This window comes from Ornithodoros turicata, chromosome 2 (genome assembly GCF_037126465.1).
Source record: "Ornithodoros turicata isolate Travis chromosome 2, ASM3712646v1, whole genome shotgun sequence".
In the NCBI taxonomy this organism is placed as follows: domain Eukaryota; kingdom Metazoa; phylum Arthropoda; class Arachnida; order Ixodida; family Argasidae; genus Ornithodoros; species Ornithodoros turicata.
In genome coordinates, this window is record NC_088202.1 from 6,293,627 (window position 1) to 6,316,129 (window position 22,503).

Here is a 22,503-nt window from a genome sequence, read left to right on the forward strand (position 1 = left end):
GTCACCGGACATCGCTACGCGGCTAACACAAGATAACAACAAGATAATAGCGGTGGGTAAAATTGCAACACTGCTAAACAAGCCCCAACATGCCATGATGACGTCGTAAACCAGGAAAAAACACGCGCACGCACACAGCAGCTCAGGAATGCACAAGGAGAGGTGCTTTATTGCAATTTCTCCTCCATGCTCACATACCAGCATTTCTGCACAAATACTTATAACTGCATACACCTTACTCCATCAACATATCGAGCAAAGTGAATACCGACACTGAACAACATATAACAAATTCCCCTGTCCAGAACTCTCCTCTGCTGAGCGGCTTTCTCCTGCTCTACCTGGATGCTGACCTTTTTCCCCTCACCTACATTCTGAGTAAAAGCAGTGAAAGAAGAAAATAACCACGAAAAATTACACGCATTTGCACCCCAATAGCTGAAACTGCAAGAAACCGTAGCGCACGCTAATAAACTGAGAAAAAGACACCCATTTCTGCCACCAGATAATTCTTGCATAATGCCACATACACAGTCGCATTGCCCTTGCACAAAGAAAGCACGGGACAGGGATACACAAATGTCCTTAAGTGAGCAGGGAAAAGGCTTAAGTCGAACCGCTCAGGAATAATCGGAGAATCACTGCTTTTCGCTATACGCGGCTAGCACAACATGACAGCAACAAGATATTAGCGAATGGTAAAAATTGCAACACTACTGAACAAGTCCAGACATGCGCCATCGCATACAAAATACTGCTCATCGGGGAAAAGGCCTAAGCCTGCGACAGAAAATCATAGAACAACTTCATTTTTCTATTTCGCGTAAACTAAACGGGGTCTGCTTGGAAAAAGACGCACAAATTTTCTTAGGCAGCAGAGAAATATAGGAATTTCTACTCCGTGCTCAGATACCAGCATTTCTGCTGAAAAACCCATGATTGCAAAATTAAGCACTGCTTACTTCATCAAGATATCAAACAGCCAACAAAATCAAACAAACAACCCCCTCCTACTGATAGAACACTATTCAGCTTTTACCAGGAGGCTTTCTTCTCCGTAAAAGTAGAGAAAATAAGAAAAGAGCAGCAAAAAACTATACGCACTTTTGCTCGCATAGCTATAAGAGAAAACAAAACGATGCACTCGCTAATAAACTGTGACAAAGACACCCATTTCTGCTATCAGATAATTATTGCATAATGCTAAATACTCATTTGCATTGTCCCCGCGTGAAGAAAGCACAGAAAAAGGACAAACAATTTATCTTAAGCGAGCAGGGAAAGTCACATCTACTCGGACAGCTTAATACCATAAAGTCTGAATTTTTGCAAAGATAACAAAGCTTGAATAGCGCTACGACTGTGACAGATACATACTAACAAAAAAACAACAACAGGACCGGCGTCGGGCACTCATAAATTACCCTGCCCAAAACAAAGACTTCACCAGGTTCGCGAGGCAATTCCATTAAAAACGCTCGTCCTATCCTACAGATAGCAATGCAAACGCATCTACCCATATTTTTCAAACCACTATTTCACGCAATAGTACATAAATGTATCACTCGTGTCACACGAAAAGTCAAACACTTACTTGTCAAGTGGTGTCCCAGCGCACACACACCACACACAGACACACTCACTCACATTTTCACACTCACAAACACAAAGTCTATTCACAGCCACATAAATTCATATTATTCCTCAGGTCAATAATTATCCAACCAGCGTCAAAACGGGGGAACGCACATATGCGAACGTAAAACAATAGGTCTTCCTTCTGGATGTAATAGGATATCACCAGTCGACCGTCGCAAAGCAAAAAAGAAACACAGCATCGCAGGAATGCATGTTCGCTATACATCCACGAACAAAACAGTGCCGTGCTTCTGCGCAGCGATCATTATACAGGAGTGAATTCACTTCGTTTTCCTTTTATTTCCTTGCACCCATATATTTTGCAAGAACACTATAGAGCAGAACGGGTAAAAGTGAGCATCATTCGCTACACACTGTAGCTCTCATCATTTTAAAACCAAACCACTTAACATGTGTTCATAGGCCTTCACTAAATAGGTGAGCCGATAATGACTCAAAATAAAATAAAATAAAACAATCAATCCACCATCGCCGGCTGCAAGCTTGCGTACCCAACAGAGCAGTGCGCTCCCATCAACACGCCTTGGGCTGGCCTTACACACCCTAAGCCTTCTCTGAATACATTCTGCTGTCGCCGGAATAAAAAATTTATCGCGAGGGTACTACAATATCAGCTCTGTTGCTGTTTAAGTGATAAAACAGTGCGCCCGAGCCGCGCCCCACGCGAGCCGCGCGCGGGCCCGTTCTCGCGGTATGGACTCGCGACGTGCGCGATTCCCCGTGGGAGCGCAACGCGGGCCCCTTCTCGCTGTTTGGACACGGGACGCGCGCGATTCCCCGAGTGAGCGCACGGTGATGATGTCACTAGATCTATGACCAGATGTCACCAAATCTGATCTACCAGACAGGATGTGATGATGTCACGCAGTCTGTAGCAATGCATTGACCGTTACTGGAAAAAAATTTAGCAATACAAAAATTGTGTGTATTGTCCTGTACAGATTTATGATGAGCACTGTTTTTGAATAAGAGCAATGCGTGTGCTTAGAAATAGTTTGATGTTTGTTTTCTGCTTGTTCAAGTGTTTATCTTTGCTTTTTTCCCCCTTGTTGTCTGACAAACATGCGCTGACATGGCCTGACCTGTTCTGTCATGTTTTCCTTCTACATGTAGTTCTTTCTTTTTGACAAGGAACGTTCTTGAAGATAGTGCTGCCTTGAATGGGAGTAGTGCTATTCTTAATAATTTTATGATTCATTTAGTTAAGAGAGTAACCGCAAGGGGGACAGGTGCATGGCTTGATCCAGTCGAGGAACAAAGCGACATTATTCAGTTAGCTGCCTGGCTCTCGGAAGGGATGGACATGTCTCGATTAGCTCGTTCTATGTAGCCATTGAAGTTGTTAGGATATTTTGTTCTTTTGCAAGTCTAATTTAGTAAGACTTTGGGAATTAAATGCTTAATTCCTACAATCACCTCTCATGTATGTTGTTTTTCTGCACTAGTTCCCTATGCAATCATTATAGAGCTGCAGATGACGTAATACCGCGACACTATTGTTTCAGGTGGACCTTGTCCAGATGAGCATTAGTGGAAAAAAACATTGTAGCCCTGAGACAATAGGATGACGCATAATGTAATAACCGCTTGCTTCCTAGCCATTTTTTCATTGTAATAGGATGACGTCACGACCAATGAGCACGGCCTGCAGGGGGCGCAAAGATTCACTTCTCTCTTGGACACTGACGGGTGTGGATGCATTAATTCTGTTCCTAGCGATTCCGTTGGCCATTAGTGGAAGAGCGCAGCTTCGGTGGTGTTCCGTCTACCTCTGATGGGGTGCGGATGTGTGGTTCGTCACTGGTGAATGGTGTCTGATGATGCTGGTGGATTTTGTGACGAGCGGATTTACAATGAGGGAATGTAGTGTACATGTCCGATGATGGTGAGCTTCATTGCAGATTGACCTTGTCCAGTTGTGTCGACCGTGTGAAAACAAAAAAGAATGGTGTAGCCTTGGGACAATGGGATGACGTCACGACCAATGAGCAACGCAAGAAGAGGGCGTAGGAATGCTCTTCTCTTTTAGCCTTTCGCAGGTGGTCGCTGCAGACGACGCTAAGAGCGCGCGCGCATGCGTTGCGGCCGCGGCGCGGCACCCCAGTCACTTGCTCACTGGATCTCGCGAAGTGCAGACGTGTCCTCTGTCGCTCCGGAGTCCCCGCGCCCACTCTGTTTCTGCCTGCCTCTCGGATGGAGCAGTCGCACCGTCGCGGGGGAAAGGGTGAGTGATTTGCCGATGTTTTTGCATTGTTTTACCGTGCTCGTGTTAAGCCTTTTCTCGCCGTGTGCTCATGTTTAGACTTGTTTAGCAGTGTCCCGTACCAAGCCTGTTGGTGCACGTTTACAGTCGTGTGGCTAGTGGTTTCCGCCTTGTCTTAGCTGCGTAGTGTTGTGCGGTGACGCTGTGGTTAGGCCTAGCTGGTCACCTTCTCCACGATGTGTACTGTTTTCTCCGTGCTGTTTAGCAGTAGCGGTTAGGCCTTCTCTCTCGCATGCCTAGACTTGTTGAGCAGTGTTGCCATTTTTACCTGCCGCTAGTATCTTGTTGTTCTCTGTCTTTCTCGCATATAGCTATGATGGTGGCACCATCTAGTGTGATGCCTTGCAACTAGGTAGCCACCTGTCGTCGATCTCTGCAACTGCCGGGTGCTAACTACCAACATGGCGCTGGTCACTCGGGTGTTCCGGAGCGGTTTCTTCGCCATGGCATCGCTGATTGTCAAATAAATTGTTTTTCTCCACTCTATTTCTTTCTATCTATTTTATTTTCTGCCTATTTTTTTTTATCAGCTCAAGTAGCCGGAAACTCACACAGTGGTCTGGACACGTCTTAGATCCTCCCCAATTAGTGTAATGACTCCCTGAATGATCCTAATTACTGTGGGGGGTCGCAAATTACTCTAATTGCTAATTAATGGCGTCCAGGCCTCTGTGTGAGTTTCCGCATAGTTGAGGTGATCATATGCTACTTATGTATATAAAGCCCACTGAGTGTGCTTGGCTACCGCACTGCAACAATGTCCGGAGTTGGAAAACGAACACGCTCTGAAATTCCTAATAATGAGCGAGTCTCTTTGGTGGACACTATTTTGTATTGTGATGAGCACCTCACGTCGCTGGAATCAATTACCCCTCCTCCCCGAGCTCGGTGTTCGGCGTTGATGGAAAAGGTGGCAACGCGTAATGGGTGACAAGCACTTAGGTAGTGCAGGCGAGGGACGTGTGATGCCTCAAGCCGGGACAGCCTGTACACAGCCGTGTGTCAATGTAACCGGGCCACATAGAATGCAGAGTGTATTTTTTAACCTTTCCAGAATTTATATACGGCCAGTCGGACATCCACTGCAAGAGAGTATGTACCTACAAGATGACTAATCGCATGAAATTAATTAATTAACTCTTTATTTAGGAAATTTTGGGGAAAACCGAGATAGCGGACTGAGGGACTGTCCCCGTTGAGCGCCATTCCACGTTTAGAAAATCGTGCGCAAATATCCATCCCCGAATTTTGATATGCAAATGAGTCGAAACCGAAAAAGCGCACTTGAGAAGCGCGTCACTCTCCGCAATGGAGGCTTATCTGGATTGGAAAGTGTGCGGGGATGCGACAACTGGTGCGTCCCTCGCGCGCATTCGTACATGCGCGGTTACACACTATTTCTGTGTACGCACTCACACGTGTCCGATTTCGTGTGCAAACGCTACGATGCCTTCGTATGTTCCTGCGACGTCTTCGCTCGTTGAGGTCCTGGAGTTAAGGCATACCATTCCAAGATTGCCGTAGCCTGAAACCAAAGTATGTGAATCGTCACACGAATCTATCTTATTGCAGCTTTGCTGCATCCTCAGTATATATATAGAATGAACATTCAATCGACTGCGTACGCGCTTGAACAAGCGGCTAACGTTGTATCGGTCCTCAAAGATATGTTCTTAAGGCCCCAATTCGAAGGTGAATTGCTGGGCTTCCAGCAATTTGGTGGCATTGTTGCTTGCACGAATTGCCTAGAGATATAGTCCACCTTGAGAAATGTTGAACATGACGTGCCCTCAGCTGAAATTTCGGTGCACGTTGAATAACCCTCAAATGGACAAAAGCAACGCACGGACACCGTCGCGTCACTAATTAGTCATTATCACAGTTGTGTAACCATGTAAGATCGCCTATTGTCATTAGGGAGTTTTAGGAAATCGTAAAGTTTCACGATAATGTTTCCGAAAACATGGTAAGCCTTTGAAGTGGGTGACATGACGTTGCTGATATCTGATCCGCTGAAAGCGATACGGAATCGGAATAAGCTTACGATTTCCAGAACCTCTCTATTATCAGACTAGATTGCGAAACGGAGGAAGGCGTGCCCAGGAATCGTAGTAACCGTGTCACTCGTTAATGGGCATAACGACAGCTCAACGTTCTTTATTGACCCTCGACAGAGATCTTCATGTTAATTTTATCATACCGTCATTTGTAGATCGTCAAGCATGTAATTACTTAACTTCAAATGAATACCAAAAAAGAACGTTCTAGTGTTTGGTCTAGAGATCTTTGAAGAAGAATCTATCCCACAATCCGGAAAAAAGTTAGACAATAACTTGGTGACGCTTCTGCTTTGATGCCTTTGTGGTACGTGTAGCTCCTTATGTGAGGGTTGAGCGTGAGTAGGCATTATATGTGAGCTCGATTTTTGGCAACTTGGCAGCTAAACACAGTTAGAGTCAATCACTTCACTGAATAATGGCATTTCTTCTCCGTATGCAAAGTTTCACAGGAAACTAAGGTAGAGAAACGGGGTAGTTGGTAAGTCATACTTCAGGTTTTTTTGTAGCAGAGAGACAAGGACAGAAGAAACAGACAGGAAGCTTGCGTACTCACAATTAAAGGAAAATTTTATTGTTAACACACTTAAATAGGTAATTTCCATGGCGTAGGCATATCACAAACACGTGATCTCTAGGAACATTAGGGCACGTGAAGGCTAGGAATCATTACCCAGGTGCATTATCTCAACTTGTTTAAGATCGACGAAGGCATACCTTGAGCTTGAGGGAACGATAACACACGAAGAAGTAGACAAGACGAGGCTCTTCTTCGTGTGTTATCGTTCCCTCAAGCTCAAGGCATGCCTTCGTCGAACTTTCACCAGCTCGCTTGCCTGCTCACCCTTATTTCATTTGTTTAAGATCAATGGATTGTGTGCTTACACATTTATCACCTGCTTTGTGAATCAAGTAGGCTTTAAGGATCTCCCTGTCCACTTGGTTTTGACAAGTACCTGCTATTGTGTTTTTTTTTAAATAGTAGTTCACATCCGCAGTTTTTGCAGTGAACTGGCAGATGACCAGACAGGGTGTTAGATTTTTGGGCAGCAGCGTGTTCTCTCAACCTCGTGTTTACACATCTGCCCGTTTGGCCTATATAGATTCTGCTGCATCATATAGGGATTCTACCCATTTGTTCTTGTGTTGTATATGACAACCTCTAATCTTCTTGTCTGTTTTGTTTATGGCAGGGCATAGCTTGAGAAGTTTGTTCGGGGCCGGGATAACCACGGGAACTGCATGCCTTTTTCCTGCTTTTTTAAATTGTGCGTGATGCAATGGATGTAAGGTAGCTTAACAGGTCTCATCCTCGGTTTCTGCTGTTGTGTCTTATTCGAACCTTTTAATTTTTTTAGCATGGTTTCTGCTATCTCTAACAACAAGGTTTCTTGGTACCCGCTCCTTCTCATTCTGTCTAATTGCATGCAGAAGCTTTCATTGAGGGTGTGCGTACATGATTTGTCCAAGGCTGCCGTAAGTGCGGACATGATGATAGCTCTTTCCACGACCCTTGAGTGGCCTGAGTCAGGTGGAAGAATACCTTTTTTGGATCTTGGGTGATAGGTCCAGCACAGGTGATCAGCCTCCCGCATGATGTTGATGTCCAAAAATTGAAGCTTACCATTGTCAGGTAACTCATGTGTAAATTTCATTCCCTGTGCATACTGGTCGAAAAGGTTCATTATGTAAGTAATATCACAGTCTGAATTGGCATGCGAAGTGTCACAGTACACCAGAAAGTCATCTACATAGCGAAAGATTTTCCATTTTTTTCCCAGGGCGTTCCCAATTCGATTGTACATCTGTCCCAAAAAAATTTCACACAGAACTGGTGACACAGCAGACCCGATAGGGGTACCTCCTTTTTGAATGTAGTGTCGATGTTGGACTTCGACAACTGTGGAAGACACGCATTTCAACAGCATTTCCATAAAGGAAGACAGCGGCATTCCCACGTTGTTTTGAAAGGAAATGACTCCTGCACTTTCTACAGCTGCTTGTACAGCCTGCACTAGCGGCTTTTGGGGAAGTGAATAAAACATATCCTCTATATCAATGAAAAAGAACTGCCACTCCCTACGTGCCTCTTCTTGTTGTAGGAAATCAGTAACTGGTGAAGAGTTCTTGACCTTGAAAGGGTCCACTATTTCCAATTTACTGAGATGGTTCTTAAGGAATCTAGACACTACTTTTTGCCAAGTTTCGTTCTCTGTAACGATGACCCTGAGCGGTACATTGGTACACATGAGTTACCTGACAATGGTAAGCTTCAATTTTTGGACATCAATATCATGCGGGAGGCTGATCACCTGTGCTGGACCTATCACCCAAGATCCAAAAACGGTATTCTTCCACATGACTCAGGCCACTCAAGGATCGTGAAAAGAGTTATCATCATGTCCGCACTTACGGCAGCCTTGGACAAACCATGTACGCATACCCTCAATGAAAGCTTCTGCATGCAATTAGACAGAATGAGAAGGAGCGGGTACCAAGAAACCTTGTTGTTAGAGATAGGAGAAACCATGCTAAAAAAATTAAAAGGTTCGAATAAGGCACAACAGAAGAAACGGAGGATGAGACCTGTTAAGCTACCTTCCATCAATAGCATCACGCACAATTAAAAAAAAAAGTAGGAAAAAGCACTCAGCTCCTGTGGTTATCACGGCCCAGAATAAACTTCTCAAGCTATGCCCTGCCATAAAGAAAACAGACAAGAAGATTAGAGGTTGTCAGATACAACACAAGAATAAATGGGTAGAATGTACACAAGGGGCTGTTTACAGTATCCCTTTATCATGCAGCAAAATCTACAGGGTGCCCCAGAAAACGTGTCATTGAATTATAATAAAAAAAACTATACCACCTAGAATCATGCGGTCAACAGCATTTGTTCTTACTAGGTTTTTTCCACCTCCTGATGTGAAAGTCGTGTAACGTGAGTTTAATTATGTAAATTTGTGCGAACTGATGTCGGAAATTTGCTAAGTAAAGGCCACTTTTTTACCCCACCAATGTGAAGAGTGTGTCTAATTTATTCAAATGAATGTCAATAGACAGGGATATTCAGGGGCTGTCCCATCAGAAAAAATAGCCGAACACCATGTTCGACGGAGCTTGCGCGGGATAAATTATTCAACGCAATCCTTGTCAATCCGACGAAAGGATGTTGGAAATCCAGCCCACAACTGCAACGCAGAAAGAGATAACACAGGTATGGCTTATCGCGTCCAACTTTCGCTGGGATCGCACTTTCTCTCTCCCAATTTCAGGAACTGTCACTTTTTCTACTATCACTCTGTGGGCTGGGTTTGGAACCTCCTTTCGTCGTACTGAGAGCTCCCAAGCAGCACAATGTACAGAAAGTCGAGTGTAATAGGGGTGGACGGGTAGGTGGAAGGCCTTGAACAGACTTGTGAAACTAAAGAACATTGATAAGACACATGTCGGCCACCCCTATTGCACTCGACTTTCAGTACATTGTGCTGCCTGGGCTATTGCGCTCAAAAAGTCGTCGCGCGTTATGGTTCGGTGCTATGAAAAGCATGATGTTCGGCTATTTTTTTCCGATGGGATAGCTCGCGAATATCACTGTCAATTATCATGAACATGAGTGAATTCGGCACGCTCTTCATATTGGTGTGGTAAAAAAGTGACCTTTACTTGACAAATTTCCTAGTTCAGTTCACAAATATTTACATAATTAAACTTAGGATACATGACATTCACATCAGGAGTTGGCAAAAACCCAGTAAGAACAAATGTCGTTGACTGCATGATTCTAGGTGGCGTAGTTTTTGTACTATAATTCAATTACACGTTTTCTGGGACACCCTGTATATAAGTTGAACGGGCAGATGTGTAAACACGAGGTTGAGAGAACACGCCGCTGCCCGAAATTCTAACAGCCCGTCTGGTCATCTGCCAGTTCACTGAAAAAACTGTGGGTGTGAACCACAATTTAAAAAAAAAAACACAATAGCAGGTACTTTTCAAAACCAAGTGGATACGGAGATCCTTGAAGCCTACTTGATTCACAAAGCAGGTGATAAATGTGTAAGCACACCATCCATTGATCTCAAACAAGCTGAGATAATGTATCTCGATAATGATTCCTAGTCTTCACGAGCCCTAATGTTCCTAGTGCTCACGTGTTTGTGATATGCCTACGCCGTGGAAATTACGTATTTAAGTGTGTCAACAATAAAATTTTCCTTTAGTTGTGAGTACGCAGCCCTCATGTCTGTTTCTTCTGTCCTTGTCTCTCTGCTGCACACAAACCTTAAGTTTCACAGGAAAGCGTACTAGATGAACGACTTAAAACAAACAACAATGCCAATTTGCGATGTGGTAGACCCTGCGGTAGAATGCATGCGGTGAAGATATATTTTTAAAAGTTTCGTCTTCGTTATTACAGCGTACATTCTCATCAAAACAAATCGACAAGAAGACTACAGCAAGTAGGTGGTGTGACATTCATATTACAAGCCATTACCCTGAGCTTTAGGAAGCGTCTCATGCTGTCTACCTCCTCGTTTGGTTAAGCTCATGGTAATGGATTCAATCTCAAATGGACAAGATACTGTGTAGCGAAATAAGCAGCCTTTCGAAAGGAACTTTGATTACTATTGTACCATACGAGCTGCGTGGAATGGGTCCTCTAGCAACAACTATGACGTGCCGTTCCACAGCCTCATGATTTTATGATCCATGTACAGTAGAAAGAGGTGTTCGACATTTGGCCGCACATCAGCTCTATCCGAAACAGTTACACTGAGGACTACATTTTGAGGAACTGGCCTCGCAACAGCGCGACGTGGGGTGCGAGGTAATAGCAATAGTATACCGTGGACACCGTACGAAAACTTTCCCATGTTGTATCCCACGATGTCGAAGCTGCAACAAGATAAAAGTAAGCATCAGTGCACGCACAGAATAAAGGTATGTATTTTATATTCATAAGTAGCGGGAGGTAGATCAATTTCGATGAATTACTGAATATCCACTAGCCATGTGTTCGGATTCCCATTACATATTTTTGTGAACTCTACTCTCTTAATATACATCACCACGTAACACGACTAAGGCTACCACAGAATGATACCGCTATCACTTATGATTGCAGGAATGTGAGGGGCGTACCACTTCTTATCACCATTCACATGAATGCAAAGTGGTTGGACATGCTTACGCCTTCTGTTTTCAACAAAGTGGTAGAGTGAAGAATATCATTTGGTAGCAGCGTGCTATGCTGTGAAGTGTTGTTTTGAGAGTGCACCGTCGTAATACTGCCCACAAGAGCGAAGTCTGATGCTTCAGTAGACCTGCACCACAGGGTTTTACATGTGCTGCCTCACTGTCTTCATGAGCTTTCAAGTGTCAAAAGACCTGCAACAACTGCTGGAGCTGTGTGGTACACACATACAGCGTTGTAATAAAGGTTGGTGCTGGTGTTAGAATACATGATTGGTAGGTTGGCGGCCTGTTATTGCAGAGGGGAGGTTATCGACACTGGCACCGTGTTTTTGGCAACTTCACCGCATAATACGCTCCTGCCCGATTACCGTTCCGAATGACATGGAGCTCTCTCCTGATTCTTGAGAAGCATCAGGCATGTGCCTTTCTGGGGCACTTTGCGTCGCTCATCAGTCGCCGAAAATCGCGTATACCTAAGGCTTTCATAATAACTCGGGGCCTTCCGTCGCGAGACAACTTTGCCTCCGGTTTTCAAAACGTCAGGAGATGGAATGTCCTAAATGGCGGTTAGCTCTGGGCGATGGCGTGTGGGAAAGTTCTGCTTTAACAAAATAGGGACATACGAGAGCACATACATATTTGAATTAGAAAGCAAGGTTTAACCCCCCACCCCTCGGGAGATCACTCCAGGTAACCCGTTTGGTTCTAACGGGAATGCCGGAAAACGGGCTTGATGGCGGCGGCTTGGCGAAATGGGCGAGCAGCGGAGGGAGCTCAATACCATATTCGACGTAGGCGGGGTTCATCCGGACTATAGCAAAGGTTTATTGGCATGAAAAGTTGCGAGGTGGTGTGAAGGTCCGGAGAACCATATGGAGTAGAACTTGGAACAGCGCTGCCCGAAGTCGGGAGAGGGATTTGCTGAGCCGTTACAGGTAGTCCGAAGTGTCGAAGCTGGGCAGATGTGCAGGCTTGGAAATGTTGGCAGGAACACGGGGTGTTTAGCCGTAGACCAGCTCGCCGAGAGAACGGGCAATGTCTGGCTTAAAGCTCACCTACGCCGATTTTCGAGGTTTGCAGAATGGAATGGAATTCACACGATGTGTTGATAACGGAACACTGCCTTATGTGTGCAAAATAGTTATCCCAAACTCCTCGCGGTTTTTTGAAAAAGTGTAACGTACATTCTTTTACTCAGGTTTAAGTAAGGTGAATCTAAAGCTGTCTAAAGCTGGTTTAATTAATTTAAAGCTGTCAGCTGTTGAATTTTGGCAATGCAACGGAAGTTTGTGTTGCATTCGAGTGGTGTCATGTATACAAAAACTTGTATTATGCATTTCTGTAGCGACTGTACTAATATTGCGAGTACAGAGACATTCCTGGAGGACATATCAGAGCACCTCGTGTGCTGTTGTTCGTATGATCTGGTATGATCTTATTTTTCAACTGGCAGTGGCATTACTATCACAATACACCACACACTGCATGTCGAAGGTGCATGTAAAATGCATCATACTTATTCTCAGGTGCAGGCGAGCTGGTATACAATTACAACATGAAACAAATTATACGAAGGCAGAAAAATAGGCCGTGGCACGGTAGAACCAACTTGTTTATTTACACATGGTAAACTGGTAAAGAAGACTTGTGTGCACGATACTGCAATTCTTCAGGTTACAAAACCGTGAACATATGAAAATGGTACAGCCACACATATGCAGTTGATGGGGGAGTTTTGGCATTAGGGGGTAACAAGGTGATGGAAAGGATGTAAAAATCAAAAATCGGACACGCCTGCCCTAGAAGCAACGACGTGCGACACGGAGGTACAAAACAAGGAGCTATCACTGACTATGTGCGGACATTATAAACTCTACAACGTTCCTTAGGGCACGTAAGTTGTTAGATAGAAAAACTAGATTTGTTTCTCACTTCTATTTCTATTTTCTACTCTGATTGTATAGCACAGAATGTTGTACCCAAAGGTTCAATGGTTGACGTTCACCCCACATTTAAATCTCACTCACCGTGTAGTTCCAAGGGATGGCGTAACAAATTAATGCACGCTTCTATAGAACTGATCGAATTTTGCGAATAGAAAGTTCTTACATAATGACAGACATAGACAACCAGCTCCGTGAACTAGCTCACGCTCTGACGCCAGAAGAGTTGCTCACACTCAATCGTTTTTCTTCCGGTAAGCTTTACAGCGTACGAAGTGTAAGAAAGCTTGTCGTGATAATATCCATCTTACCGACATTACCAACCTTAATCTTTGCACTGCTTTATTAGACCAACCGCAGACTTCTGTAGGTCCACCGCTGAATGTTGGTTTTAACCTATCGCACGTTACTTTTAGCAAAGCTCAAACCAGCGTTTTACCGAAGGGACTGAGCTTTGTCCCCACTCCTCGTGGTGTTGATGAATTTGAAATTCTAAACGATCTCCAAAATTTAGGTAAACGAATGCATTTGCAAACATTTTTTCACGGCAGTGCACGCGCTGAAGTAACGCCATTTAAGAAACCTTCTGTCCGGACCTCTGACCAATCCAAAACTAGCCCTATGATCGACAATTACATTGAGGCAGTATCTGATGACTATAAAGGCCTCTTAACATTTTTGATAACCGGGAATCATTTAATTTATCTAAGGAAGAAAGGGAAGCGCTACGGAATCTGAAATCTCGTGATGATATCATAATCAGGCCCGCTGATAAAGGCGTAGGAATTGTCTTGATGAATACTTCAGACTATATCAGCAAAACAAATAAGCATCTCAGTGATGCTAGGTTTTACAAGCCTCTTGACCCTTACTCCACTCCACTATTTTGTCCCACAATTAACCAAAAGATGAGCGCGCTAATCTCTAACGATTCTATTACATGTAACATCGCGGAGTTCATTAAACCCAAAAATGCTACTACAAGTTCATTTTACATATTGATTAAGGCACACAAGAAAAATAACCCCGTCAGGCCTATAATATCAGGAATAAACTCACCAACCGAAAACCTTTCTCTCCTTTTAGATCATTGCATTACACACGTTCCTCCGCTTCTCCCCTCTTGCGTAAAAGATACCAATGACTTTCTCCTCAAAGTCGATTCGATTAATAAGCAGAACAGCGATTTGAGCAATGTCATTTTGGCTACTATGGATGTTACATCTCTTTAGACAAACATACCACGCGATGAGGGTCTCGATGCCTGGAAAGTTTTGCTTGAATCTTTCCCGTCTGAAGTTTTCCAGACATCAGCTGTCCAGTCGCTCCTGGAGCTTGTGCTCATGTATAACAACTGTATTAACAAGAAACATTTTGTCAAGGCGCAGCAATGGGGTCACGCCTCTCTCCTAACTATGCGAATCTTTCCATGGGGAAATTTAAAGAAAAAACATTAGCATCCTTCCTGATCAAACTTTAGTCTTCTCAAGGTACATCGACGACATTTTCATCGTATGGTCGGGTGATGAACCACCCTTAATTGCGTTTTTCGAGCATTTTAACTCCGTACATCAGGCCATCAAGTTCACGTGTAACCTTTCTCGTGCATCAGTGAATTTTCTAAACCTGACTCTCTCTATACAGTCTGGTAAGCAGGTCACGAATCAATACAAGAAACCCACTGACAAACGCAAGTACCATCCTAATACTCAGAAAAGGAACATCCCCTTGGTCAATTCACACGTCTAAAACGCATATGCTCTATAGAGCATACGCTCATAGAGCATATGCTGATGATATATGATGATGATGCATATGCTGAGCATATGCTGATAGAGCATGATCATATGCTCTATAGAGCATATGATTCAAGAGCATAAGAGCATAAGATTTTGAGGCATGCGCTGAAGAAATGTCGAACGATTTTAGAAAATGAAATTACACTCCCAACCTTTTAAACAATGCTCTCTCCAAGTGCAAATCTCTAGATCGGGATAAATTACTTTCACATGAACCGCGGAAGCAACAAAATCCCTTGCCCTTCGTTATGGCCTATAACAAAGCACTCAGTAGCGCAGGATCCGTCTTCACCCGCCATCTCAACCTAGTTCACAGCGACGAAAGACTTAAAATAATTTTTCCTGCTGCCCCCAATATCACACGCCGTGGATCACGTAACATTCGTAACTTTATCCAGTCCATCCCGACCAAATCCTGGGTGTTCCCCTTGTGGTAACAAACGCTGGCAAACATGTCATTTCATTAGACCATGTACATTTATCTCGCGCACCTCAAATTCTTTTACTTTGGAAATCCGATAGGGATTGCACTGAGACTCTTTTAACATACGTTACCTTATCATGTGCACTAAATGTTGTATTTAGTGTATCGAAGAAACCTCGAACACCATGATGGAAAGGTTTTATACGGCCATAAATCCGATATTGATAACAACCATCCAAGACCCGGCTCTACGCATAACCTTCCTGGACACGCTTTAGGTACAGATCTCAAAATCGTTATCCTTGAATCGGGTTATAACAGTGACATTCAGCACAAACGTCACGAATCCCTTTTAATCGCAAAATTGCTTTTGATTTTTACCTGTATTTACATCCTTTCCATTACCCTGTTACCCTCTCATGCCAAAACTCCCCCGTCAACTGTGTCTACATGTAACCTGAGCAACTGCAGTCTCGTGCACGAAAGTCTTGTTTACCAGTATGCCATGTGAAAATAAATAAGTTGCCCCTAGCGTTTAATATCACTCTTTGAAACAAATGACACAGAGGTTGTATAGTCTTGCCTCTTCCTGCGAGCCTCGGGTTTCATGTTGTTATCCTCACATGCTGCTCATATCGCCTGTGCTGGGCAGCATGAACAAAAGCACATATTATTGTTTTCGATCGCAGGACAGGGGGCACATATGCTATATAGCTTTCTACATCATGTGATCTAACAGTTGTTCGTGTTTGTTGTACGTCAGGATGTACCGTTGCCGTATATAGCATTTGTGGCTTCTGTCCTGTGACCGGAAACAATGGTATCTTTTTTTCCGCTACAGCCGGTAAAACTACAGCAAAGATTTAGAAATACTGTGTCACATCGTAAACTACTATGGGAATCATAACTTAAAAACCCGAGACTAGGGGACAAAAAAAAACGACAAACACAGACAAGGTTTGTCCCCTAGTCTCGGGTTTTTAAGTTATGGATCTATACCACCAGCTCACTTGCTACCTCTCTATCCTCTCGTTACTATGGGAAATTGCAGGTTAAAAGATGGTGCCATACTGCTTTACAACATACAGGTGCCAAAACTGCTTTTTGTGCCTCAAAATGATATGACAAATAGTTGTCTGTTGAACAGCACTAATCATGCGCCGGCTTCCATGTCATGGCTGTGACATTCCAAAGCGACTGACATGTACCATAGATACCTGCAGTGCTGAAGAGGACTGTGAACCTTCTATGGATTCTTGTTTCAAGAAAAGTATTGTGATTTGCTAACGGCGCGTGGCTGTACCTTCAAAATTCTACATAAAAATATGTAAGGTTGAAGGAAGGAAACATGATGAAGGGCCATGGCAAAAGCCGTGAGACGAGGGATAGGAAGGGGCATACACAATGTCTCACATTGTGTGTGTATGTCCCTTCTTGTATCTCCTCTTCGGGTCTCACCATCATGGACACTATCGCCAGGTCGCTTACTCTTGAACCGTTCTTTCGATGATATAGGTCATTTTCATGAACTGGATGACAGCCAACATGCTGTCCCTAAAAAGAATAATGGGAGGAGCTCAATATAACCTTTAGGCCGTGTGTGTTCATTGTTTTCTTATATATGGTGACTTAGAATTTCAGGACAGTGCTTGCAGTGTGCGTACTTTTGTTCTCACCCTTAGTGTCCATTGTGTGTGGTCGGCCACCTGTAACCTGCTAACATGCACCTGGCTAAAACAAATTATATTTGGATTTGTTTGAATACAATTGGTATAGCACACTGTTTTTTACATGTTCTTTAGAAAAGAGAAATGAACATATTCTCTACTCTGCAAGTCTCTTGTCAACTCTACAGAGCAACTTCGAATTTCACTAAAAGCCACGGGTGACGCATAGCGAAACTAGTGTTGAAGGTCCATGTAGGTCACTGATAGATTCTATTATTATTATTAGGTCCTGGTTAGGCCCTGGTTAGGTCCTGGTTGGTGGAAATGCATTTGATGTCTATTAATAAATTGGTGCAGGAGGGAATCAACATAATTAAATACACAAACTGATGAACTCTCTGACACAACTGACTCTCGCCAATTTTGTGGTGTTATACCTCTTATGTAACATTAATACGCTGCAGTGCTCCTTTGTCCATTGTAACCTAGAAATTAGGTCTTCCGCATCACCAGTTTCAGTTGCTGAGCATGCAGTTATTTATGTTGAGCGCTGCAGTTTCATGTTCATTTCGCTGGACAAGCAAGCCCGGCCGCGTATTTCCAAATCCCTACCCAGTACAGCGGATAGCGCTTTATCGAGAGATGGCGGGTAGCGCCTCATCAGTCTGGCAACCAACGTTGCCATAGCAACGGCGACGCCTTTCGCGCTTCACTGCCAGTGGCGATGAACACGCCGTATAGTACGCCGTGGTGGCGACTGGGAGGGCTGCGCTTTTCGTGGTTTCATTTTACATATAAGGACTGAATGCTTATCACAAGTTAGCAATTCATTCGCCAATAATGCGCCGTAATGATATGGGGAAGTGTGCATCGTGTACTTCAACAAGTGCTGAACTTTGAAAATAAACGTGTTCATTACTGAAATGTTCTGTTGTCAATACTTGTGTTACGACTTACGAACATTACGTTGACATGAACGTTATATGACGCGGGTGAGCACTAGGCGCTGTAACCATAAGTAGTAAAAGGGGGTATCGAGTGAGGCCAGATGTCAGTACGTTCCATAGGTGTCTGGTTCGAACCCCACAGCGTCTGGGACACCGTCGCGTGTGCGGAGGGCGTGGCGCCAGTGCGGAGGGTTGTCCGCGCGCTTATCGGTGAGGGGAGGGCTGCGTTCGCGTTTACCCTCTCACATTTTTCAGCCTGGGCCGACTTCTTTCGTCATTTTTCAATCTGCGCCGACTTTTTTCGCGACTTTTTCCCGTGCGCGGCAGGCGGCGCTCGGGTGGAGGGCTGCTGCGGTGGGTGGAGCGTGGCCGGAGGGTTGTGTGCGCGCTTACCCGTTCAGCCTGGGCCAACTTCTTTCATCATTTTTCAATCTGTGCCGAATTGAATCGCAATTTTTTTCCAGCTACAGCAGGTGTGCAGTAGGCGATTTACATGCAAAGGATAGCCATACACAAAAGTACAAGTGAAGATATATTTATTAAAGTCATTAGTGTCAGGAATTAGGTTATGACTTAGTGTGAAGGAGAAAAACTCAGCCAAAAAATCTGATGCAATAGCATTGAAGGGGTATTTTATTAGTGATAATCACGCAAGTTTTCAATTAAGCAGAAGGAGTAGCACATTTTATTCAAAGAAAATATTTTTAATCAATACGATTACAATCAAATTAAAAGTTTTATTATAAAAAGTCTAACATGACCAACCATAGCGGAGTTTTAATTACAATGTTCTGATATGTAGCTTCATGCGCAACAGCTAGTATTCCATTATGACACATTTAATCAAAGAATATATTTTTAATCAATATGATTACAACCAAAATTAAAAGTTTTATTATAAAAAGTCTAATATTCCTATACGTGAGAACCATCAGTGCAATAGCGGGAAGTTCTGACAGATGTATGTGAACAGCAGAGAACCTGGAAGACCATGGGACACGAACACAAGAGGAAATAAAATCTATAACAACACATTGGTTAATCAAAACAACAGAGGAGGAGACTATCATTTTAAATATCATAAAATCATTATCCTGACTTCCACAATACAATTTTCGTTCTAAGAGACACTAGAAACCTTACTTTGGTTTATGAATTCAATACAGAAAATACATTAAAAAATGAACTTCACTGCGTAGCGCGCTCATAGTCAACAACCAGAACAAAGAACGACACGAACACAAGAGGAAATAAAATCTATAACAACACATTGGTTAATCAAAACAACAGAGGAGGAGACTATCATTTTAAATATCATAAAATCATTATCCTGACTTCCACAATACAATTTTCGTTCTAAGAGACACTAGAAACCTTACTTTGGTTTATGAATTCAATACAGAAAATACATTAAAAAATGAACTTCACTGCGTAGCGCGCTCATAGTCAACAACCAGAACAAAGAACGACACGAACACAAGAGGAAATAAAATCTATACCAATACAAAGAAGATATTCCACTTCACCACATAGCACACTACTAGCCAACAAACAGAATAAAGAATGACAAGAACACAAGAGGAAATAAAATCTATACCACTACAAAGAAGATATTCCACTTCACCACATAGCACGCTGCTAGCCAACAACCAGATCTAATGATATCTACCCTGATTTGTTGAAGACGGGTGCCGATAGATGTATAGAAGACCGCGGAATACGAACGACAAGAACACAGGAGGAAATAAAATCTACACCACTACAAAGAAGTTATTCTTAATCAAAACAACATAGTAATCTATCATTCAAAAATCAGAAGAAAAAATCAAACTCATCAGAAAAATTAATATTCCTATATGTGAGAACCATCAGTGCAATAGCGGGAAGTTCTGACAGATGTACGTGAACAGCAGAGAACCTGGAAGACCATGGGACACGAACACAAGAGGAAATAAAATCTATAACAATACATTGGTTAATCAAAACAACAGAGGAGGAGACTATCATTTTAAATATCATAAAATCATCCTCGTGACTTCCCCATACAATTTTCATTCTAAGAGACACTACAAACCTTACTTTGTTTTATGAATTCAACACAGAAAATATATTAAAAAATGAACTTCACTGCGTAGCACGCTCCTAGCCAACAATCAGCTCTAATAATATCTGCACTGATTTGTTGAAGACGGGAGGCGTACACCTGACAATTATGAACATTTTCGAGCGCAATAGGGAAGATTATTCCAACATTACACAATTAATCAATTTATTATTAAGTAAACAGCATAGACATACGGAAATAATGAGAAAAACGATCAACAGCTAATAGAGAACCAAAACACATCACATAAACAACAGACACATGCAGGAAAATAAATGAAAAAGAATCTATCAAAACGATCAACATGCACGGATGAATGGCAGAGAAACACTTTGAACAGCACATGATGAATAATTTAATACAGCACAGAGCTAACGCTGAATAGCAGAGAAACAATCTAAACAGCGCATCTGCCAACGTGTAAACAACAGACAGGAAAATATTACTGAAACAGATAATAGAGAGCCAAAATCCAACACGTAAACAAGAGGTACACAAAGGATAAATAGTTGAAGAACAATCTAACAAAACAAGAAACATGCACGGATGAATAGCAGAGAAACACTCTAAACGGTGCATCTACCGACGGTAAACAACAGACACATGCAGGAAAATAATTGAAAAAGAATCAATCAAAACGATAAACATGCACGAATGAATAGCAGAGAAAGGCTTTGAACGATGCATCTGCCAACATGTAAACAACACACAGGAAAATAATAGCAAACATTACAATTTGAAATAATATATCTTTTGAACTATCATAAAATCAACATTGCGAGCTAACAATATCCTACTCAGGCACTTACCTCGAGGAGCTTTCCAAAACACGCACATCAGCTTTACAATAATTACAACCAGACTCGAGACACTGTGGGGCCACTCTCTCCCTCTATGCAGACCGGTGGGGTCACTCTCTCCATCTATACAGCCCAAAAGCGGGGAACCTGTTGTCAATCTGCAGGGGCGGGGAAATCCTCTCTCTTTTTCAAATTCTTTTCTCCAAAGGAAATATTCTTAGGATTGGTGTACAGAGACGAATTTTTTTATTGATCGCCAAATAGACATTGGAATTATTCAACTCTCAAGAACACAATAAGAACTCTATCAAAAAACAATAGAACACACACAAAAAAAAAAAAATTAAGAATAGACTTTCTAAGCAAACGAGAAAATATTATCGGCGCAAACAATACTCAACGAGAAACGTTGCATTTAATGTATTTCAGATCAGACACAACTAATAGGCAATCATTATTCTCAAATTACAAAATATCAATCGAGTGAAAGTTAAGTTTATTCAGTGATAGAAACAATACTAATTCGAAAACGAGAAACAAATTTAATTACATAATTTTTAATGATAACTTTGCAATACACGCAGAAGCCACAAACAACTCATATGAAATGCAAAATTATTGTGTTTGCTATAGCGGAAATCAATGCACACAACATTCCAATCTAGTAGAATATTTTTATTATTATCAATCGAGTGATCATCTGAAACATAGTCAAAGCAGTAATTAATTTAGGCAAACATTTTCCTAACCAAGTGTGCAAATACATCACAGAAACACGTCTTTTTCATTCAGGACCAACTAGTGGAAACGAAGTGAGAGAGGGAAGCTGAGTTCTCGTACACATTCGTTAAGGTTACGCCCGCAGGGAGTAGGGGAATCCAAACAATGGTCTCGGTATACAAAGCCATAAAATCGCTCCCACAAGTCAAGTTAGGGAAGGAGGGTCTCTAGCGCTGTCTTGTACATAGAATCATTGAAAGCAAACGTTTTTTCCTTACACATCACATCTTTTTTGTAAATTGACTTTCATAATTCTAACGTCAGGTGGAAGATTATGAACCTGATAATAAAATTTTAATAAATAAAATTAGCACCAATATGATTTAATTAAATGTCGAGGCGCACTACAAAACAGAACAGACAACTGATATACATTGAAGAGATGGACAGATTTTGTACTCGTTACCATTCGTCATGGGAGGATCTGATAAAAAGTTGCTTCGAAAAGGAGGAGCCGCGAAACGATTCATTTATCGCTGCATTTCAATACGTCCTAGACATGGTCGTATTCGGAGATATGGCACAAATTATGGAATTCAAGATGTGAGAACTTGTATGCCGAATCTACAATAGTTATAAAAATATTTGCACGTCATCATCGGAAGGACCACTTGGGTTGATGGTGGAGTTTTTGAGGTTTGCTAACGAAGAATTGAAATACACTAGACCAAACGTAATTGTAATCATTGCAATGGGTATTGCATTAATCAAGAAAGCAATCAGATCAAATTATCATATACAAGCAGTCTATATCGCACGATTCATTACGGATTTGTTGAAATTACACCTAACGGTTGAAATGGAAAGTACATAAAAAATCTTATCACGTGATATATTCCACTAGAACCTCTATACATTTAT

At 42.4% G+C, this 22,503-nt stretch overlaps 1 protein-coding gene across 2 annotated transcripts in view; it reads right to left on the minus strand.

Moving 5' to 3' along the window:
- Positions 1-22,503, minus strand: part of LOC135383043 (venom metalloproteinase BumaMPs1-like) — a 120,932-nt gene that overhangs the window by 17,611 nt on the left and 80,818 nt on the right. For both annotated transcript variants that reach the window (XM_064612683.1, XM_064612682.1), the window contains exons 9-10: positions 10,829-10,878; positions 5,339-5,447 (exon numbers count right to left, since the gene is read on the minus strand). In XM_064612683.1, coding sequence (XP_064468753.1) covers positions 5,339-5,447; positions 10,829-10,878 — 159 coding nt within the window. The remainder of the gene's footprint in view (positions 1-5,338; positions 5,448-10,828; positions 10,879-22,503) is intronic.